The sequence below is a fragment of the Neophocaena asiaeorientalis genome, unplaced genomic scaffold (assembly GCF_003031525.2).
Source record: "Neophocaena asiaeorientalis asiaeorientalis breed wild unplaced genomic scaffold, Neophocaena_asiaeorientalis_V1.1 scaffold44, whole genome shotgun sequence".
Taxonomy (NCBI): Eukaryota; Metazoa; Chordata; class Mammalia; order Artiodactyla; family Phocoenidae; genus Neophocaena; species Neophocaena asiaeorientalis.
The window spans coordinates 1769139-1788407 of record NW_020173678.1 but is presented as its reverse complement, the minus strand read 5'-3'; the positions used below and the strand labels follow the sequence as shown (position 1 = coordinate 1788407).

The following is a 19269-nucleotide window of genomic DNA, read 5'->3' as shown; positions in this document are numbered from 1 at the left end:
GGGGTGGGGGGAGGGATCCCTGGGGGGAGTGGAATCAGCAGAGGCCCTGGGCTCCAGCCCAGACTCCTTCTCCACGGGGAACCTCTCCCCGACCGTGGCGTCCAGCTGGGGGTCCGGGGAGGACGCACTGCGTCCTAAAGGGAGCTCGGAGTCCCCGCCTGGCCCGGAAGTTGCGGGGCAGGAGGAGGTGCTTCGGACCCAGAGGATGAGTTGGAGGTGGAGGGGCAGGTCCACTCTGGGGACACAGGGGAGAGTGGCTCTGAGGGCTTTGGGTCATCAAGACCGAGGTGGGCAAGTGTAAGCCTTTCAGCGCCAGGGCAGTGGTGGGGAGGAGTTAAAATCTGCCTCAAAAAAGGGGAAGATGAGCTCCCTGGGTGTTTGAGCTGAGCTGCAGTAGTGGCTGCGGCCTGCATTTCCGAGAGGGCTGGGCTGGGCGTGTGGGGCTGAGGAAGGCTTGGGCAGAGCTGAGGTGTCCGGGGACCCGGCCCGCGTCCGCAGACGGGGGCTTCTGAGAGCTGTGGAGCGGCCATACATGACAGGGGTCGGCAGAGAAGTGTGACCTGCCAGCCTGGGTACCTCCCCTGCCTGACTCCTGCCCACGCTCGAAGAGAAGGGTGGAGGGAGACTGGGGGGCAGGTACCCCATGATGGCGTGTTTGGGCACTGGCTTCCTTTCCCAAACGTGTTTGCGACGACCTCTGCCCAGGGGCTCCTGGCCGCTCACCCAGCAGCACAGGCTCTTCGGGCCCAGGCTGGGTTTGTTGGCACGCTGGTTCCTGGGCTCCTGTCTGCCCAGGTGCTGGCCCTTGGTCGCAGGCTCCTGGCTAGACCTGGTGTTGACTTGGATTCCAAAAGCAGGAGCGCCCCGCCTGGCCTCGGGTCCTGCGGGCCTGTGGCTTCGCTCCGAGGTGCCGAGATCTGGGAACTGTCTCCAGGGAGAGGCCGAGAGGGGACCAGTCGGTGCCGCTGCTACTCTCGTGGCTCAGCCTGGGCATCACCTCTGGTCCCCAGGGAGTCTCTCCTCCTAGAGCGTTTACAAAGCTGTGTTCCTGGGCGGGGATCCACAGGAACCCAGGCGGTTCCGTGTCCTGTTCGTGTCCAGAGAATGGGGTGCTCTGGCAGGTCAGAAACGGAATCCAAGAGTTGCAGGTTTCACTGCCAGGGTCAGGAGTTTCCGAGGGGTGCAGCGAGGGCTCCCCTCCCCCAGCCGGGCCTTCGTGTTTATGACATAAATTTGCCACCTCAACTCACACATCCTAAAAGTGCAGCCTGGACTTCCCTAGAAAGAAGCTTCTCCAGAACACCCATCCCTTGTGGGCTGCAGTGGGAGTGCCCGAGTCCAGAGTTCTCAGCTTCTCCAGGGCCACGGCCTTTCCGCCCGCCAGTGTATGATCCCAGTGGAGTGTCTTTCAGAAAGAAGCGAAGAGTCAGGACCCCGGGCTCTGGCCCATGCCCACCACTGACCTTCTGAATCCCCTTTGCCTCTTCTTGTGGCCTTTCTTTGTCTTAGCTTTTACCCATTTGGGTTTTTTCTACTCCTTGTATGAGTCCGACTGTAAATAGAAATCGAGCTTATGTGTAAGCTGCTCCACTGGCTAATGTGGGCTGGGAAGCATCACAAAGAGATTCTCCAGGGCCTCTGAGGACCCAGAACTCACTTTCTGAGTTCTGAAAAAGTTGAACTGCCAGAAAGTAGGAGATGTTTTGCCCGAGGGAAACAAGAGGCCATTTTCAGATACTCGCAAGTGTGAAAGGCCATCCGGGGGAAGAGCTAATTTGGGGGTACCCAAGGGGTAGAGTTGGGAAGGTGGATTTTTGACTCATTAGAGAGCACTTTGGAGTGTTGGCGCTGACCCAGGAGGGATGAGCCAGAGGACATTCAAGTCTGAGCCGGGGGTTCCTCCAGACGACTTTAGGGTACCTGCTGACCTTGAACGAGGAACTTGTGAGATCTGAGGCCTCAGCCGGGAAATGCAGTTGTGACTGGTCCCAGCTTAGCTCTGATTCACAGCTGAACTGGAAATACTGAGGCCGGGGAGCCTGGCTCCCTGAGGGTCCTCCTGGAACCGTCCTTTGTCCAGGATCACATTCTGACAGGCTAGGCTTTTCGTTTCTATGGGAGCCTGTGAATGTTCTGGGTTGCCAGAGAGCAGTGATGGTTCCTCATGTATGGAAACCATTTCCAAGCACTTCGTGAGCCCTATTTGCCAATTTTTAGGAAAACCAAAACCCTTTTCTGCCATTTCACGGAAGGAAACCCTGAGGCCCAGAGAGGTCCAACTGTCTTGTCCAAGCTCATTCACGATGAGGGATAAACGAGAGCTGGGCTTCCTTCCTCAGGACCACGTTCTTCATCTGCCCGGTTGGGGATGGAGTGGGCTTGGGCCCAGTGGGTGCCCCATTCCACCTGCACCCTGCTGGGGTTCGTGGAGCTAAAGCACACATGGTTCTCCCTGCCTAGCCAAAAGCAAAACCTCATCAGGGCACTGCCTTTTCCTCACGTTTCCTCACTGTTAGAGGCTCTTAGACCCTTTGGATATCTGATAAAAAAAACAGAGACCCTTTCCCCAGAGGCGCGTACATACAAACAAAAATGTGCACATACAGCTTGTGCGCACCTTCAGGGGGTCTCCGAAGCCCCTCTTCGGCCTCCAGGTTAGGAACCCTCATCCGTCTTATCTTGAGCATCAGTCTTGGGCATTCGATGCTCACATCCGAGGGACTTGGTGAACGAGCTCAGGTGATTCCTGAAGGTAAAAGGGAATCAATCCGTCTCATTCAGGGGGGATTCTTCATTCAGACTCACAGGCTCTGAATGAGAAGCCATCATGTCCTACACTTTGGCCAATGATCAGAGCCCCTGACCACTCTGTGTGGCCTTAGGCAAATTACTCCTCCCACCTGGTAGAAGACAGTGACATCGTAACGGAACAAGGCTGTCCCCTCAGGTTCAAGGTTAAGTAAGCCCCATCTCCTTCAGCCTGCGTCTGGGGGAGAAGCAGTGAACGTGGAGATGACCTTGAGCGGAGTTTGGTCTGGCCTTAATAGAGGCCTGTGGCTAGTTTAGAACGATCTTAGAGACCATTTAGAGGGGAGACGTGAGAATTGTTAGAATTTGAAAGTGGGTTATGGGAAACAGAATTACGGTTAACTTCTACTTACTGGGTGAACATTCACCAACGTCAGTGTAGACGTGGCTCCTCTCCCGAGAGCTCTCGGTCTAGTCGGGGTGCACGGTGAGGGGTACCCATCCTACAAATGGGTACAGTACAAAGAAACCCAGAAGTTCCTTGCTGCGCGTTGCCTTTGGGGCGTGGCTGACTTACCGACCCTCAGTCTGATGTGAACATTTACTACCGCGTGAAAGTGTAAACCTAGATTGTTTAACGTGACCTGCCCCACCGGAGGCTAGATACAGAAAGGGGGCTCTGGTCCAACAACAGAGAGGTGGGTTAGACCTCAGGAAGGACTTTCTCCATCCTGGTCGAGCGACTTCGAGGGGCCTCTTTGTCACAGGGGAGCTCGGGTGTGAGGTGGACACCGGGCTTGGTCATGGCCCATCTTGCTTGAAAGCAGGGGGCGCGCAGGAGCTGCCCGGGACACTGGGGCGCCTGAGAGGCTCCGGCCTGGCCTCTCTGCTTCATTCCCGCAGCCTTTTGGTCCGTGGCCGCCGCGGACAGCGCATCTGGGTCCTGGCGATTTTTGCCCCTTTTCCAATTCTGACTCTTCCTTCCAGTCGGGACAGTTCAATGAGGACATGATCCCCACCGTGGGCTTCAACATGCGCAAGATCACCAAAGGGAACGTGACCATCAAGGTGCGCAGCCGAGCTGGCCCCTGGGCGCAAGCCCACGGCCGCAGAGGATGTGTGTGTGCGTGTGCGCGTGTGCGCGTGTGTCTGTATGTGTCGGGCCTCCGGAGGAGAAGCTGGAGGAAAGCAGAGGCTTGGGTCCGACCGGATAGTTGGGGAAAGAGCTCAGGTAGGCTTAGGAGGCAGGGACGCAGAGAGAGAAGGAATTCCAGTGGGGCAGGCGGGGGGCACGTGGGAACCAGGATGGATTGGGGGCCTGCCTGCTGCTGACACCCGCTCACCTCTCTTGCTCAGCTCTGGGACATCGGGGGACAGCCCCGCTTCCGCAGCATGTGGGAGCGCTACTGCCGAGGAGTGAGCGCCATCGTGTAAGTGCGCAGCAGGCCCGTGGTCGTTGGCAGGTGACTCACACCTGTATGCAGCTGCCTGTGCTTTGACAGACGCTCTGGGCACCCCCCGGCCAGTCTGAGAACCAGAGGACTGACCACTTCATGCTGAAGCATCTGTGTGTCCCTCCTTATCTCCCTGCCTACCCCCAACCCAGACTCACCCCTATCCTGAATTTTGTGTGATTTAGTGGTTCATTCCCTTGCTTTTTCTTTTTTCCTTTCATTGTTGGCCGTGCCACACAGCTTATGGGATCTTAGTTCCCCAACCAGGGATTGAACCCAGGCCCTTGGCAGTGAGCGCCGAGTGCTAACCACTGGACCGCCAGGGAATTCTCTCCCTTGCTTTTTAAAAATAATTTTATTCTACGTATATATATGCCCAAACAAAAGATCATTTAGCTTTCGTTGTTTGTTTGCTTTGTTTCTTTGCGGTACTCGGGCCTCTCACCGCTGCGGCCTTTCCCGTTGCGGAGCACAGGCTCCGGAAGCGCAGGCTCAGCGGCCATGGCTCACGGGCCCAGCCCCTCCGCGGCACGTGGGATCTTCCCAGACCGGGGCACGAACCCGTGTCCCCTGCATCGGCAGGCGGACTCTCAACCACTGCGCCACCAGGGAAGCCCAGCTTTCGTTGTTTTTAATCTGATTTTTAAATTTAAATTTTTATGTATTTTTATTTTTTTATAGTTTTTAAAGGTGACACTCCATTTACAGTTATATCAAAATATTGGCTCTATTCCCCGTGTTGTAAAGTACATTTTTGTAGCCTATCTTACACCCAGTAACCAGATTTGGTTTTATTATTCTTATTATTTAAAAAAATTCTTTGGCCGCACTGCGTGCAGGATCTTAGTTCCCAGACCAGTGATCCAACCCTTGCCCCCTGCAGTGGAAGCTCCGAGTCCTATAACCACTGGACCACCAGGGAAGTCCCCAACCTGATTTTTAAAAAAACATTTTGATGCAGGAAAGTCTGCTGGGGCTTCCTTTGCTCTTTTCACCCCCTTGTCTAGCCAGCCCTGCCCTGAGAACGTAAGCGGGTCACTCTGGGAAGGACTTAGGTCTAATCCTATGGGGCCCAGCGCTGCCGCAGGAGCAGCAGCTTCTCCAGAGGTCTGGGGGATAGGACAAGGGCAGGCCCCAGCGGCCCCTACAGGTTCTCACTCCCATCAGTTCAGAAGACATTCTCAGAGCACCTGCCTGAGCCGTCCCAGGTGGCGGAGACCCCGGGTGTCGAGCCAGAGCTGCTGCAGCTCCTTCCCCCGCAACCGCGCAGCCTGTGGTGTCAGCTTGTCCCCACCTGCCGCCCCCCAGGTACATGGTGGATGCCGCTGACCAAGAGAAGATTGAGGCCTCCAAGAATGAACTCCACAACCTACTGGACAAGCCCCAGCTGCAGGGCATCCCGGTCAGCCCCGAGTGGAGTGGGAGGGTCGGGGGCTCGCCGGGAAGGCCGGGGACCGCTGGGGGCAGGTGGGGGTAAATACTGCTGGCGGTGGGGGGAGGGAGGGGTGCGGATGCAACGGGGCTGCGGAAGCCAGCCCCCTTCTTGGGGCAGCCTGGCCGTGGCTGCCCTGGACCGAGCCCTGCCCTCCCTTCTCGGCAGGTCCTAGTCCTGGGCAACAAGCGAGACCTCCCGGGAGCCTTGGATGAGAAGGAGCTGATCGAGAAAATGTGAGTTGGCCACTCTTCCCTGTCCTTCCTCCCTGCTCCCCAAACTCCCAGGCGCCAGAGCGGAGGGCTCGTTGCTGCTCTCGGCACCCACCGCTTGGTGGCGCTAGAGCGCGCCTGTCCGAGCCCCGCCCCTCGCCCCTCCCCCTCCCCGTCCCTCTATCCCCGACTGCCCCCGCGCCCGGCCCCCGGCCCCCAGCCCCTTGCTCAGTGGCAACCTCAGCAGACAGCTCTGGTCCCCTGCAGGAATCTGTCTGCCATCCAGGACCGAGAGATCTGCTGCTACTCCATCTCCTGCAAAGAAAAGGACAACATCGGTGGGTCTGGGGGCGTCGCTGCGCTCGCGGGGAGGGGCAGGAGGGGAAGGCAGCCGGTGGCTCTCTCCTTGGAGCCCGGAGCGCCGTGGCTCTCCTGGGCAGGACAGGCAGCGGGAAGCCCCGATGCTGAGCATCACCCCAGCTCTGCCGTCAACTGGTGTGTGATCGTGGGCAAATCCCCCCTCTCCTTGGGGCTCACTCCCCGCCTGTGACGTCGTAGGGTCGGACCCTTCTGGTCTGAGGGACTCGTCCTATGGCTCCGTCTCTTTCACCACAGCCAGTTCTCCGCCGCCCTGCTTCCCGCCCCCTCTCAGGCTCCGCCCCACAGCCCCGCCTCCTCTCCTGTCCCGCTCCCTGCTTCCCTTTCCCACACTCTTCTGTTATTGTCCTGTGTGTACAGTATATATATGTATATATATTTTAATTTTTTAATTTAAGCAAAGACTAAAATCAACCATTTGATGCTGCAGGGGCCAGTCAGGATCTGGGAGGGGGCGGTCTGGAGAGAAGGAGAATAGCGGGGTTAGCTGGGGCCGGTTCAGATCAGGAAGGGTGAGGCTGGCACAGGGGCAGGTACCAGCCCAGGCACGGGTGTCCGTCCCCACGTCCCGTTTGTCTCCACTTCCCAGTCTGGCCTGTCTCCGCAGTGTTTGAATGTCACAGGCTGACGGGAGCTTCCGGAGACGCCCTTCGCTGCCCCCAGCCTCAGCATGGCCACCAGGCACAAGCAGGCGCCGGAGACCGGGGGCCGAAGGGGCAGGAGGCCAGCGCCCTAGCAGCCCCTCCCCGCCTGTTCCTGGCTCCCAGCTCCGGGCCCTCACCTCCACGGGCCACCTCATTTTCTGTTCTCGTTTTGCAGAGTTGCACAAGGAGAGAACTCGGCATGGGGGGTTGGTTCTTTGGGTTTTGTTTTCTGTTTGTTTAATGATTTGTAAAGTGATGTCCCTCTTCCTTTTTTACACTTTTCAGCTCATATTTAACCTCTGTTTGGAAAATGATTCTTGTAACTGTACATTTTTTTGCCTCCTAACAAAAACAAGAATAAATGACAATTTTGTGTTGGGGGGGGTGCGCGGTGCGGTTTTTTTTTCTGTCCACGGCCCGGCAGGCTGGGGACTCTGGTCCCCGACCCTGGGCGCTCCCAGCCAAAGGGAGGCACGCGCTCGCCCGGGCGCACAATGGCCCTTCACAGAGCAGCCCCCGCGAGCGCGCCGGCTCCTGCCCTGCCGCCTCCTCTAGTCGGACCTTCCTGTGTCCCCAGCTCTGAGACAGCAGCTGCCAGGGGAATGGAGGGGGTCTGTGTCCGGAACCGCCCGGCTGCACCCGGTGTGTGCGGGACGGAGCCCGCTTCCTGGAGTCTGTCCGGGCCCCCACCTGCAGCCAGAGGTGGCGGAGCCGGTGAATTGTCCTGGGGGGCGCGGGGGCAGTGCCGGGCCTGCAGAGCCCACGGCTTACCACCCTTAGCTGCTCCTCTGTTGGTGTCCAGGCTGCTGGCTTCCCGGCAGAAGCCGTGCCCTCCCTTCCCTGCCCACCCCCGGCCCCTCCCAGCCCACTCCACCCCTAGAGCTGGTCCCCTCTGCCCGCAGCCGTGGCCTCGGAGGCTTGCGCCCCGCTTCCCAAATCCGGGGCCATCTTGACCCACTTTTGCCGTAAGCCCCGCCCCCTGGCTCCCCTCAGCCTGGAGACGGAGCGGCCCTGCGGAAGGTCCGGCCCTGCGGAAGGCTCCACCCCTCTCGCCGCACCTCTGCGGGGAGGAGGCCACCTGCACCGTCCTGGGAGCAGGGCCTACCCTGGTGGCTCTGAGCTCACCGGCCCTTCTTCGGTGCTTCCTCTTGGAGCCTCCTGGTCATGAGAACCGCAGGGAGGAATGGCCTGCCTGGAGAGGGCTTCCCCACTGCCGGGGAGTTTGGGGAGAGAATGCAGATGGAATTCGGCGGAGGGAGCTAGATGACTTCAGGTTCCTTGCAACCCCTAAAGGATAGGACACGTGCCCCCTGGTCGAGGAGGTCGAAGCTGGGGCCGGGCTGTCCCCTGGGCTCTCCTGGCTGCTGAGGTGGCTGGAGATGCCACGGCCTGGGAGGCTGGGACAGGACCAACGGTCACTGGTCTGGTGAGCAGGAAGGGGAGTTTCAGGGATGAGCTGCCTTTCTCGCCTCCTGCGTCCTCTGACGAGATAAGACAGGATGGGCTGGTCGCCAGCAAGCAGGCATCGTCCTGCCCCAGTGCCTGCTCCCAGCACACAGCAGGTGCTTCATAGGACAGACTGCGCATATGTACACCAGCATGGGGGGCCCTTTGCACGCCTGGCCAAGCCTGCTCTGCAGTTCTGGAGAATTGAACCCCCAAAGGGAGGGAGGGAAGGAAGGTGCCAGGCGTCATGCCGGGAGCTTTATGTATCTTGTCTCATTCAATGACTCCAGGCCTCTGTGAGGGGGGGGGGGTTATTCCTGTTTAACTGATGGGGTCCAGTAACTGCATCCAGTCCGGCCCAAGGGAGGCAATTCTCAGTGCAAGGTGCGCATACTGACGGGGTCAGGGCGGCTCAGTGGGTTGGCCCGCCTCCCACCTGGCTAACATCAGGGCTCGGGGTCGGTCCCCTAAAGACCCAGCTCAAGTCCACCGCCCACCACTGCCAGCTGCCGCCCCACCCCAAGCCCAGGACCCCTAGGCAACAAATGCCACACTGTTCCCCCAGCTGGCCTAGCCGGAGAGACAGTGGCTCTTTCCCAAGGCCCGCTGGCCTGCTGACTAATCCTGCAAGCCACTCACGTTGGCGGGGCCCAGGGCAGCGGTGGTGGCAGGGCCTCGGAACCGCAGGGAGGGGCAGGGGCCCCTTTGTGGCAGAGCCCCCAAACAGGATGCGGCGGTGCCCCCTCCCCGCCCCCAGCCTCCCATCCTCGGCCTGCGCGTCCCGCCTTCACCCTGGCCCCCCTCCTCCATCCCATAGGAGGCTGCTGGTGCATTTGGGACTGGGGCTGGGGTGGGGGGGAGAGGGAAGGGCCCCGGTCACCTCAACACCGCAAGCCTGCCCTTGGTCTCCTCTCCAGCCTGCTCCCCCCACCGTCTTAAGTTGCTGCAGACAGAGCTGGGGGCTTTGGTCACTGTGGCAGCGGTCGGCCGAGAAACGGGTGGGTGTCTCTCCAGCACAAAGAGTGTGTGGCCAGCCGCGCCATCGCCTAGCAACGGCCTCCCTCTCTCTTGGCATCACCCGTCCTGAGGGTGGGTGCCAGGGGGAGAGAACAAGGCCATTAAGATCCACAGGAGTGGGGGAAGGAGGTTTGGCTCCAGGCTGAGGCCAGGGGGTATGGGTGGGGTGGGCAGAGGAGAATGGAGCCCAGGGCGCCGGGCAATGCCTGTGCCTCCCCGACCCTGCCCTGGGGACCCTCCTGAGGCCCTGTGCAGGTGATCCAGACAGAGCTGGCAGCAGGAGCTCCGCGGGAGCCCGAGCTGCGCTGATTCAGATGGGAAGGGGGGGCTTGCGGGGTAGTCTGCCTCCTTCTACTTCCCAGGGACGGCTGGCTCAGGCCAGCCTGAGGACACAGTGCCCCAGCTCCCAAGCCCCTCCGTCCACTCTGCCCTCAAAGCCACAGGACCCCAGGCTGGACAGGACACCAGCCACAGGCCAGGAAGGGCCAAAGGTGGCCAGGAGGGCAAAGCCCAGGTGCATCTGGGCACTGCCGGGATGTGGCACAAGAAAGGCCCGTGGGCACAGGGGTAGTTCTACCTAGTTTATTGTTTTCCAAGAAGGGTCTTCTACAGGGGAGCACCTGACCGGGATTGGGGGGGGACCGGGCAACCAGGGTACGTCAGAGAAGGAGGAGGACAGAGACAGAAATGCTCCTGGAGAAGAGACGGCACCTGGAGGGGGCGTCCGGGGCTGGGCCCATCCTGTGCAGAGGAGAGACCGGTTGCTGGCCCCCAAGGCCCCCGTCCAGGATGGGCGATGCCGAGAGGGGCAAAGTAAAGTGTAGTCGGGCTCCAGATGGAGAGGGGAGAGTGAGGCTGGGACCAGGTGAGGTTCTGGCTCCCAACCGGGGGGATGGAGAGTCTCTGGGCAGCTCTGAGGACCTGGGGGATCACCGCCCCCCAGCAAGAGGACGGGCGGGCCGCCCCCGAGAAGGGGCTCGGCCGGGGGCTCCGACATACCCAGACCCCAGCCAGGGGAGCCGAGTCCATCTCTGGACAGGGCTCCCCCCGCCATGGCCGGCCAGCCTCAGCAGGGCGTGCCCAGGGCCAGGAGCGGTGGCGCCTCTCGGGGCTTGTGGAAGTAGACAGAGGTGGCCAGCCCCGTCCGGAGCTTGGCAACTGGGCCGTCGGTGGCTGCCGCCCCGCCGCAGCCCTCGCAGCAGCAGCAGCAACAGCAGTCCAGGAAGGCGCGGCCCAGCGGCCGGCACACACACAGGAGGAGCACGGGCGTGGCGGCCGCCTTGAGGAAGGTGGCGAACTGGCCGACCAGGCCCAGGAGGTCCAGGGTCTGGCGGGTGAGCGTGGCCGAGAGGTAGGCGGCCACGACATTGCACACGTTCTCGGGGAGGGTGCAGAGGGTGTAGACGGCGGTCAGGCCCACCACGGTGCCGCTGAGCTGGCCCTCGCGCCGCTCCTGCTGGCCCGGCCGGCACTCCGGCTTTCTGCCGGGCGGGCCCCACACCCGCCACGTCACCAGCTGGCAGGTGACCGTGAAGAGGACGGGCAGGCAGAAGTAGCAGCCGAAGGACCACCACATCCGGGCGTTCTGGTAGGTCAAGACCAGCGAGTAGAGGGACTCGGGCAGGCGGGCGGAGGGCTTCATGATGCACGCGTCCACGGGGCCCGCGGCGGGGCCGGGCTCCTGTACCAGCTGCCAGAGCAGGAGCTCGGGCGCAGCCAGCGTCATGGAGCCCACCCAGATGACCGCCAGCTTGGCCAGGATGGACGGGCACGGCTCGATGGGCCTGGCCTCGGGCAGGGTGCTGGTGGCCACGTGGAAGCGGTCAATGCCCAGGGCGCAGAGGCTGAAGGTGGTGACGCCGAGAGAGGAGACCTGCGAGGGGGCGTGGTGGGGGGGAGAGGCGGGGGTCAGCCCCAGGCAAGGGCTGGGACCTGCGAGGGGCTGGCTCAGACTGGAAGTGCACGGCAGGCGTGGGAAGGACAGTGGTGGCACCGCCATTCAGGGGCATTTCAGATCTCACGGCCAGGGTCTGACGGGACAGACTGGGCTCAGGCGGGACCAGGGCCTTGGTGGACGGCAGAGCTGAGGTTCCCCTGCAGGCCGCCCGCTGCCTTGCCTCTGGGCCCAGGGACGAGCGACCTAGGCCCTACAGCCCCTTGTGCTCCTGAGACTTTGGGAAATCATCTCTGAGGACAAGCATGGACGGAGACGTAGGGCTCCTGGGCCTGCCGGGTGCTTGGATGGCCTCACCCACCACGTCCATGGGGGGAGTGGCCTTGGGGATGCAGGGCATACGCTCTCCCGCCCTCCTCGCCCTGCCCGGAGAGGCCCAGGGCCAGCCCGAGTGGGGACGCAGTGGGCCTGTGCCCACTCCCCGCAGGCAGCTCACAGAGCACACAGGAAAACCACCCTGTGAGCAGAGAGGAAGCCAGAGCAGCAGGGAAGAAAGTGGCAGAGAGAAGTGACGGGGCTGGGGCGGTGCTCCCAGCTCAGACGATGGCTGGGCACACTCAGGGCTGTGCTCAGTTCCCCCTCCGTCCAAGCACTCCCCTCTCCGGCTGGCTCCTGCCCCATCTCCAGGCAGGCCCCAGGCCAGGGCTCAGGCTAAACAACACACCCTCTCCTTTCCTACATCTCAAAAATGACCCCAAGCTGTATTTAGCTGCCTCCTGTTCCCTCCTGGGGCCTCCCTACAAAAGGATGCTGGGCGGTGCATTCGTCCCTCCACTCTCACCTGTCACCCCAGCCTCCAGGGAGGGCTCAGGGGTCACCTCTGTCCTCCAGGCCGTGGAGGGGGTTAGGTGGCAGCCTGCGTATCGGGTGTGTTGGGACCCACAGTTGGGCAGGGGGCAGGGCCGGGCTCTCCTCGGCCGCCAGCTCCACGCAGACAAGCGCTCACAGGGGTCTTAGACCTTTCCCGGTAAAATCCACCACGTACTGAATTATTTCAGTTCTAAGCCCTTTGTGGACATCACACATGTGAGCCTTCAGGGACTCACCCAGCTATGGTGATGGCGGTCAGCCCCGACTCGCAGAGAGGGAAGCAGGGGTTTGGGCAGGCTAAGTGGCTAACCACGGCCACTCGGCAGAGCCCGGGCTCTGACCTCCCACAGCTCTCCTGGGCTCTGAGCGCCAGGTCACTAAGATGCAAGGGCTGTCCCCGGCTGCAGGGCCTCTTTCAGGTCTGAGCAACTTGGGGCCACCGTTAGGTGGTCTCCCTGGGCTGGGAAGGACAGGAAAGGGCTGTACTGCCCGCTGAGCCTCAGAGAGTCCGTCCGGATATGAAACCATCGCTAAGTCATGGGACGGGGACAGAGCTGGGAATAGGACAGTGTCCAGACGCTGATCCTAATTCCTTCCCCACCCAGGCCGGCTGCCCACTCACTCAGCGTCTCCCATTGTCTCGGGGGGAAAGCAGCGTTTGCGGGGAGGGAGGCCACAGTCACCCCAGTGCTCATTCTTCCTCCTCCCACAGCGTAAGCAACATGCAGAATGCTGCAGGCTGATTTCCTGTTCCTAGGCAGACATGCTGGCCTTGCTGTGTCCCACGTAAATGCACATATATTGGTATATCTTTGCACTGTTTTGATTAAGCTGGATCCGTGTGAGCTACACCGCTATCAACACCCACGCGCTCATCCCAGCGTGGAAGTTCCCAGAGGTGGGGCCAGTGGTCACCTTGGAGCCGCAGCTGGAGGGCCAAGTGGTCTACCCTCTGGTCAGGAGACAGTGAAACGGGAGAGGAGCTGTGACCTGCCCAGGGACACCCCAGTATGCCAGGGACAGAAGCTGACACTAGAGCCCCAGCTTTAGCTCCAGCCCCAGAACCAGGTCTCTCCTTCCAGAGGATGGAGGAGACGGCTGACGGTGATGGCGGCGGCGAGAGTCGCAGTGAGGGAGGGTCTTTCCTTCCTTCCGTGTTTGCACTCCCGGGAGTGGACACAGAATTGACCCCAGGGCCCTGACACCCGCCTGCTCGCTCGGGTACCTGAGAGCTCCCAGGAGCCAATCCTGCGTTTGTCTTGGGGGAGAAGCAGCAAGACAGAGCCCCAGGCCTGCGGGGCCTCGCACACCCTCGCAGCCCACATCCGGCAGCGGCCCCCCCACCACCACCCCGTGGGCTCTAGCAGGACACACACTCACCTCCACGAAGGGCACAGCCCGGCAAGACACGTCACCCAGCAGCCTCTGCTTGGTGATCTCGTGGAAGATGATGACAGGGAGGCAGAAGAAGAGGACCAGAAAGTCCCAGAGGGCCAGGCTGGCAAGGATGGAGTTCCAGGCGCTCTTCAGGTAGTAGCTGTGCGACACGATGCACATGACCGCCAGGTTGCCCACGATGCCCACGGCAAACAGCACCAGGGCCAGGAGCAGCACGGTGTAGGCCCCGTAGGAGCTCTCCGTCACCGGGTACAGGGGGTTCTGGATCTGCAGCCGCCAGCCCGGCGTCCCCGTCGCGTTGCCCCGAGGCTCCTGCCTGCTGCCCCCAGGGACCACGGCCCGGTCCGGGTGGGCGCTGGCGGCCACCTGGGGCTCGGTGGGCTGCGGCCCGGTGGGGCGGATGGGCCGGGGGTACTCAGCCCACTCCTGGGGCACATACTGCTGCACCCCCTTGGCCTCCTCCTCGGTGCCACGCCCGCCCCGGCGCAGGGGGACGCCCCCGGGGACCCTGCCGGGACCTGCCGCTAACGCCACAGCGAGAGAGATGGCCAGAGGCCACGGCCGCCGCATGGCCGGATGAGCGGCAGTGGCTGCCCACAAGCGGAGGCGAGGCCGGACCGAGTGCAGGGCCGACTCGACGGGCAGCTGGCTGGTGGGCCCGCCCCCATCGGGCGTCTGGCATTGCCAGCCGGCTCCAGCACCCCCTCCATCCCCACCCCTAAGCCACCAGGCAGGGCAGGGCTGGGCCCTCTGCTGGACACAGGGCGCTCTGTGCCATCCGCAGGACACGCCTCCCCGGGCCTCCTTTTTCCTGAACCTGATGAGATCCCACACTCAGCCGGCTTCTGGATGAACCCTCACCACAGCCCTGAGGGGCGAGCGCCCTCATTCCCGTGTCTCGGGCTGGAGAGGTGGCCAGTCACTTACCCAGAGCTAAACCTGGCCCAGCTGGCCCGGGGCCTGGGCCTGACTCCAGACCTTCTGACCATCGCTGTTCTCAGTGGGCACGGGTCCACCTGCTTCCCACGAACCACACAAAGTTCCCCTGAAAGGAACAGCCGCCCGAAACTTAAAGCACCGTGTTCTGATCCGGACACAAGGCGGGTGGACATTTGCAGCAACAGGTCTTTCCTGAGCACCTGCTGGGTTCTAGACACTCGGTACAAAAACCTAAAAGACCTCTGCCATCGAGGAGCCTTCAGTGCAGGGCGGGGGGGGGAATAAATATGTACATAAATAATTATAGCTTAGGGATGGATGCTATGAAAGGCAAGGGACCAGCCGCCGAGGGAGCCCGAAGGAGGCTGGAGGCATCTGGAGGGCCTTTCAGAGGGGGTGACTTTTAAATGGACCTTGAAGAGTGGCTTCAAGCTCCCCAGACAGACAACAGGGAAGGAAGGGTGCTCAGGCAGAAGCAGGATTTGCAAAGCCACGGGGGTGGGACAGCAGGGTGCAGCGCGAGGACAGCAAGGCGGCCAGCAAGGGAGCAGGGAGGGGCGTGAGGGCAAGGAGCCTGGGAGGCGAGCAGAGGAAGGACCGGGAAGGGCCTTGTACGTCAGGCCCGGGGTATACGCCTTACCTTGGAGGAACTGGGGGGCTGCGGCTTGCTGAGCAGAGGACGTGGCTTGAGCACGTCCCTGGGGAGGATCCCTGACGACGGCTGGGGTCACGCAGCCTGGGGCAGGGGCACCTGTCAAGACGCAGCTGTCTAGAAGATAGTGAGAAGTGGAGTTCAGGAAAGCCAAAGGCTGTGCATGGGAGGGACAGGTCAAAGCTGACCCCAGGCCTGCGGCTCTACACCAGCTCTCGTATTTTTCAGATGTGGAAACTGCAACCAGAGAAATCGAGCGCCAGGGCCAGGCACACACCAGCACAGTGCCGACCCCAGCCCGTCAGCCCTCTGCTGCTTCTGCTCTGAATATCCCGTACCGACTGCACCTCGGGGCAGGAGCTCTGTAAACCCTGGCCGCTGCGAGGGCACCCCGCCTGCCAGTCCTGGGCTCCCTTGGCTCTTTGGGGCAGTGGGGATATCAGAGGCCACTAGGTGGAACCAGATGTTCAGAGATGGAATTTCAGGGCTGCCTGCGCTCCGAACCCTGCCCACAGACCCTGCGGCTGTCGGAGTCTCCACCGGGTGGGTTCCCCGGGCCGACCCCGGGGATTGTGGAGATGCACCTGCCATTCCACCCCACCCTCCTGGGGTGCCCAACTCGGCCCCTTCGCGGGTCGGCCTCCCCAGCCGAGACTCCTGTCATGGACCAAGCTGGTCCCCTACTCAGAGGCAGGCCACATGGAAGGCGAAGATTTCCCAGCCCCTAGGACCGGCTCTCCTCCATCCCTGGAATTCCCCATCCTGCCCCCTGGGAATTCCCCAGTGAGCTGGCCAGGGAAGTTCCTGGGGCGGGAGGCAGTGGGAGCGGGACTGGGGCTGTCCCCTGGCATGGAGCAGGTTGAGGGCCTTGGGGCTGCCAGGGCAGTGCCCCCCGAGAAGACAGTTCAGAGTTGACATTTTCTTGAACAAGTTCCACTAGCCGACATCGTCCAGCGAACGGAACCACACAGTCCAGGTATGACTTCTTCGACGGTTCTGCCACTGACGAGCTGTATGACTTTGGGTAAGTACTGAACCTCTCTGGGCCTCGGCTGTAACGAGGGGACAGTAACAGACTAAATGGGCTCGTCTATGTCCATCGCTAGAACAGCATCTGGTACACAGGAAGCACTAGATGAGGATGAGCTGTTGCCATGGTAACTCGCTTACTACCACAGCCTCAGAGGCAGGTGCTGTCATTACCTTAACTTTACAGATTTGGAAATTGAAGGACAGAGAGGTAGGAGGCAGCCAAAGAGGTGGGGGCGGGGGGGGGGCAAATTTGAGACAAGCCCTCCCCCACCACACACCTTCCCCTCCAGCTGGCACCAGACCTGGGCGGGGTGTCCTCGGGACCCCACTGTGCCAGCCCTCTGGGCTCCAGGCTCCTGGGGCCCAGGGGCACTGGGGGACAGGTGAAGGGCCATGGTCAGGTGTGTTTCTAAAGTTCAGATGGTCAGGACCCGCTCCCAACTCTAGGACGAGCCAGCCATCAGTCATCATTCCTCGTCCAAATGCCCGCTGAGCACCTACTGTGTGCCAGGCATTGTCGTAGACACTCGGGAAACAGTGAACAGCATGGGCATGACCTCTGCCCCCCGAGATTCACATTCAAGGAAGGAGGCGGCCACTGAAGAAACTAACCCCCAAATAGCATAACTATAAATTGTGAGGAAGGACACGGGAAAAGGAGAGGGTGTCAGGCCATCCTGGAATCTCTCTGCCCTTCAATTTTCTCTTGGGTAAAAGGTCAGGAGTATCACCGGGACCTGAGGTCTCCCAAGGACGCTGTTGCAGTAGAATGTGGGCATTGTGAAGGCAAGGTTTCCGCTGTAATAAGCGTGGTCCCTGGATTGCCCACCTTGGGGAGCTGATTGATACGCCGGCTCAAGCAGACACTCGGGCAGGACCAGCAGCCCCGCTTCAGCAAACCCTCCAGAAGATTTCGATGCACTGCATCAGGAATGCCTGCTGCATCGAACAGACAGGGTGGAATAGAGGCTGAGCTTGTAGGAGGGAGAGACACAGGGAATGCTGACGTGGGGAGCCCCTGGACCTCAGACCCACCCAAATCTGACAAGCAGGGCCTGTCTCCCCGTCTGCTTCCTCAGCGCCTGGCATCCAGGAGTTGCTTGGAACGTGTGTGTAAGGAAAAAAGAACACACAGTCAGCAGAGGCACAGAACTACCCACCGAGTCCTACCTGCTCAGGGATCCCAAAGTCCCCTCAGTGAAGGAGCTGCGGCGAGGAAACCCCGGGCCTCCTCGACAGAAGGAAGACTTACAGCGGCCCAGATGGTCAGTGGGAAGACTTCACACCACCCCAAGATGCTCCTTCCCTGGGACTCTCCCCAGCATGGTGCTGGCTCTCCCAGACTGTCATGTTCCAGTCAGGTCTCATCACCTCCCCTCTGTCTCCCACAGCCCAGCCAAGGCAAGGCTGGGACGTTCAAACACAGGGAAGGGCTCAAGATGCCACGGTGAGATAAGCACAGCCTGTTATGAGGAACCGCTAATCCGGCCTGCAACGTGTCATCCCGCCCTCCAGACCCCAGGGCACCTCCGCTGAGCTCCGGCCAGCACTCAGCGCCCTGAGCTCACCATAGACGAGGCTCTCTTCCCGTGGTGAAGTCAGGTCCTCTTACCTAAAGACGGCCCTCCAGGTTAGCGTCTCCCGGTAAGGACCCTCCCATAGCAGCATAACTTTGGGACCCAACTGGCTGGCCCCATCAGAACAAAATCCCAGATTTTTATGAGATACTTATACACTGTAGGAGGCGAGTGAGTGATGCTGGCCTTTATTTAACAGATGTTTACCGATGCCTGCTATGTGCCATACCCCAAAGCACCTGGTACTAATGCACAACCAGCCACCTTTGAAGCCTCCGTTGACAGAGAGGTCACTCCATCCCAGGCAGCCCCGTCCAGTTTTAGACGGCTCGAACATGGAAGTTGCTCCTTTATTAGAAATGTGACTCCAGGAAAATCCACTTGTCCCCTGGAGGAGACAGAACACACCCAGGATCCAGGTGGGAGAAGCGGTCAGCAGACATAAATTCAACTCCATAAGGAGTAGAACGGGTGGAGGTGTGTGAGGGTGACCAGAACGGGAATGCTGGGGCCAACCGGCCAGTCTTGGGGAATCAAAGAACGTTTCCTAGAGACGAGCCTTAGAAGGGGTTTCTCCCATGGGCTTCCCTGGTGGCGCAGTGGTTGAGAGTCTGCCTGCCAATGCAGGGAACACGGGTTCGTGCCCTGGTCTGGGAAGATTCCACGTGCCGCGGAGCGGCTGGGCCCGTGAGCCATGGCCCCTGAGCCTGTGCGTCCGGAGCCTGTGCTCCGCAACGGGAGAGGCCACAGCAGTGAGAGGCCCGCGTACCGCAGGACAAAAAAAAAAAAAAAAGCAAAAGAAGGGGTTTCTCCTGGAGCAGAGTCCAGGTGGAAGAGTGGAGGCTGCTTTGGCAGAAAGGAGGTGGAGCCAAAGTTCCAGCAGGAAGGTGGCTGGTGGGGAGGAAAGGTTGATTCCAGAAAGATCCCACCTGCTGGTGGAGCAGAGGGTCACCCAGCGGGAGGAGGGAGCCTGGTCCCCAGCATTGCAAGACCAGGAACTGAGGAGCAGGGCAAGGGTGGGGTGAGGCTGGAGGAGCCTGGGAAGCCCATGCAGGGCAACCCCCCACCCTGCTCCTCCCCGTCTGCCCCTCCCCAGGTGATCCCGGGCAGGAGGGCACCTGAGTCCCTGCGCATTCTGTAGCTCTCCCTACAGAAACCTCTACAGGGTTCCCATCCTCGGGCAGCTAGAGGGCTCTCTGGAGTCCGGAACCTGGTTCCAGAGCCCTGGGGTGGGCGGGGAGGGTTGGAATGACATCTTCGGGGAGAGCCTAGGCCCAGCCGTGACTGTGACAGGGAGGCCTGCAGGAGGCCACTGCAGCTTCTGCTAGGGTGGTGAGGGTCTGGGAGATAGGTGAGCTCCAGACAGCACAGGCCCCTCGCCCCTCGCCCCCAGGTGCTGGCGCTGGCGCCCCCCTTCCACTCACACAGCCACAGGCGGCGGGGCTGAGACGAGCAGATTATTCAGTGCCAGGTGCCCAGGCCGTGTCCTCTCGGCCTTCTCGCCCTGGTGTCCTTCTACAAGCTGCCAGCCAGGCTCAGCGCAAACGAACACGGAGCCGAGCCGAGGAGGAGGGCT

At 61.2% G+C, this 19269-nt stretch overlaps 2 protein-coding genes across 2 annotated transcripts; one reads left to right on the top strand and one right to left on the bottom strand.

Annotated features, from left to right (window-relative positions):
* Window positions 1-30: 30 nt before the first annotated feature.
* ARL8A (ARF like GTPase 8A) lies at window positions 31-6430 on the top strand. The gene is made up of 5 exons (XM_024749667.1): window positions 31-3816; window positions 4105-4178; window positions 5511-5604; window positions 5803-5870; window positions 6114-6430. The coding sequence occupies exons 1-5, from the start codon at window positions 3757-3759 to the stop codon at window positions 6394-6396; spliced, it is 579 nt and encodes a 192-aa protein (XP_024605435.1). The 5' UTR covers window positions 31-3756; the 3' UTR covers window positions 6397-6430.
* Window positions 6431-10397: 3967 nt separating this feature from the next.
* GPR37L1 (G protein-coupled receptor 37 like 1) lies at window positions 10398-14063 on the bottom strand. Its single transcript, XM_024749668.1, has 2 exons — window positions 13476-14063; window positions 10398-11204 (listed from the first exon to the last, which is right to left on the bottom strand). Exons 1-2 carry the CDS (start codon window positions 14061-14063, stop codon window positions 10398-10400), a joined length of 1395 nt encoding a protein of 464 aa, XP_024605436.1.
* Window positions 14064-19269: the final 5206 nt, after the last annotated feature.

Excerpts from the sequence above, each read along its gene's own strand:
- ARL8A (XM_024749667.1), top strand. The coding sequence starts at position 3,757 with ATGATCCCCACCGTGGGCTTCAACATGCGCAAGATCACCAAAGGGAAC. Across the intron at positions 4,179-5,510 it reads CGAGGAGTGAGCGCCATCGT|GTACATGGTGGATGCCGCTG; the intron begins GTAAGTGCGCAG and ends GCCGCCCCCCAG. Across the intron at positions 5,871-6,113 it reads AAGGAGCTGATCGAGAAAAT|GAATCTGTCTGCCATCCAGG; the intron begins GTGAGTTGGCCA and ends GGTCCCCTGCAG.
- GPR37L1 (XM_024749668.1), bottom strand. The coding sequence starts at position 14,063 with ATGCGGCGGCCGTGGCCTCTGGCCATCTCTCTCGCTGTGGCGTTAGCG. Across the intron at positions 11,205-13,475 it reads GGGCTGTGCCCTTCGTGGAG|GTCTCCTCTCTCGGCGTCAC; the intron begins GTGAGTGTGTGT and ends GCCCCCTCGCAG.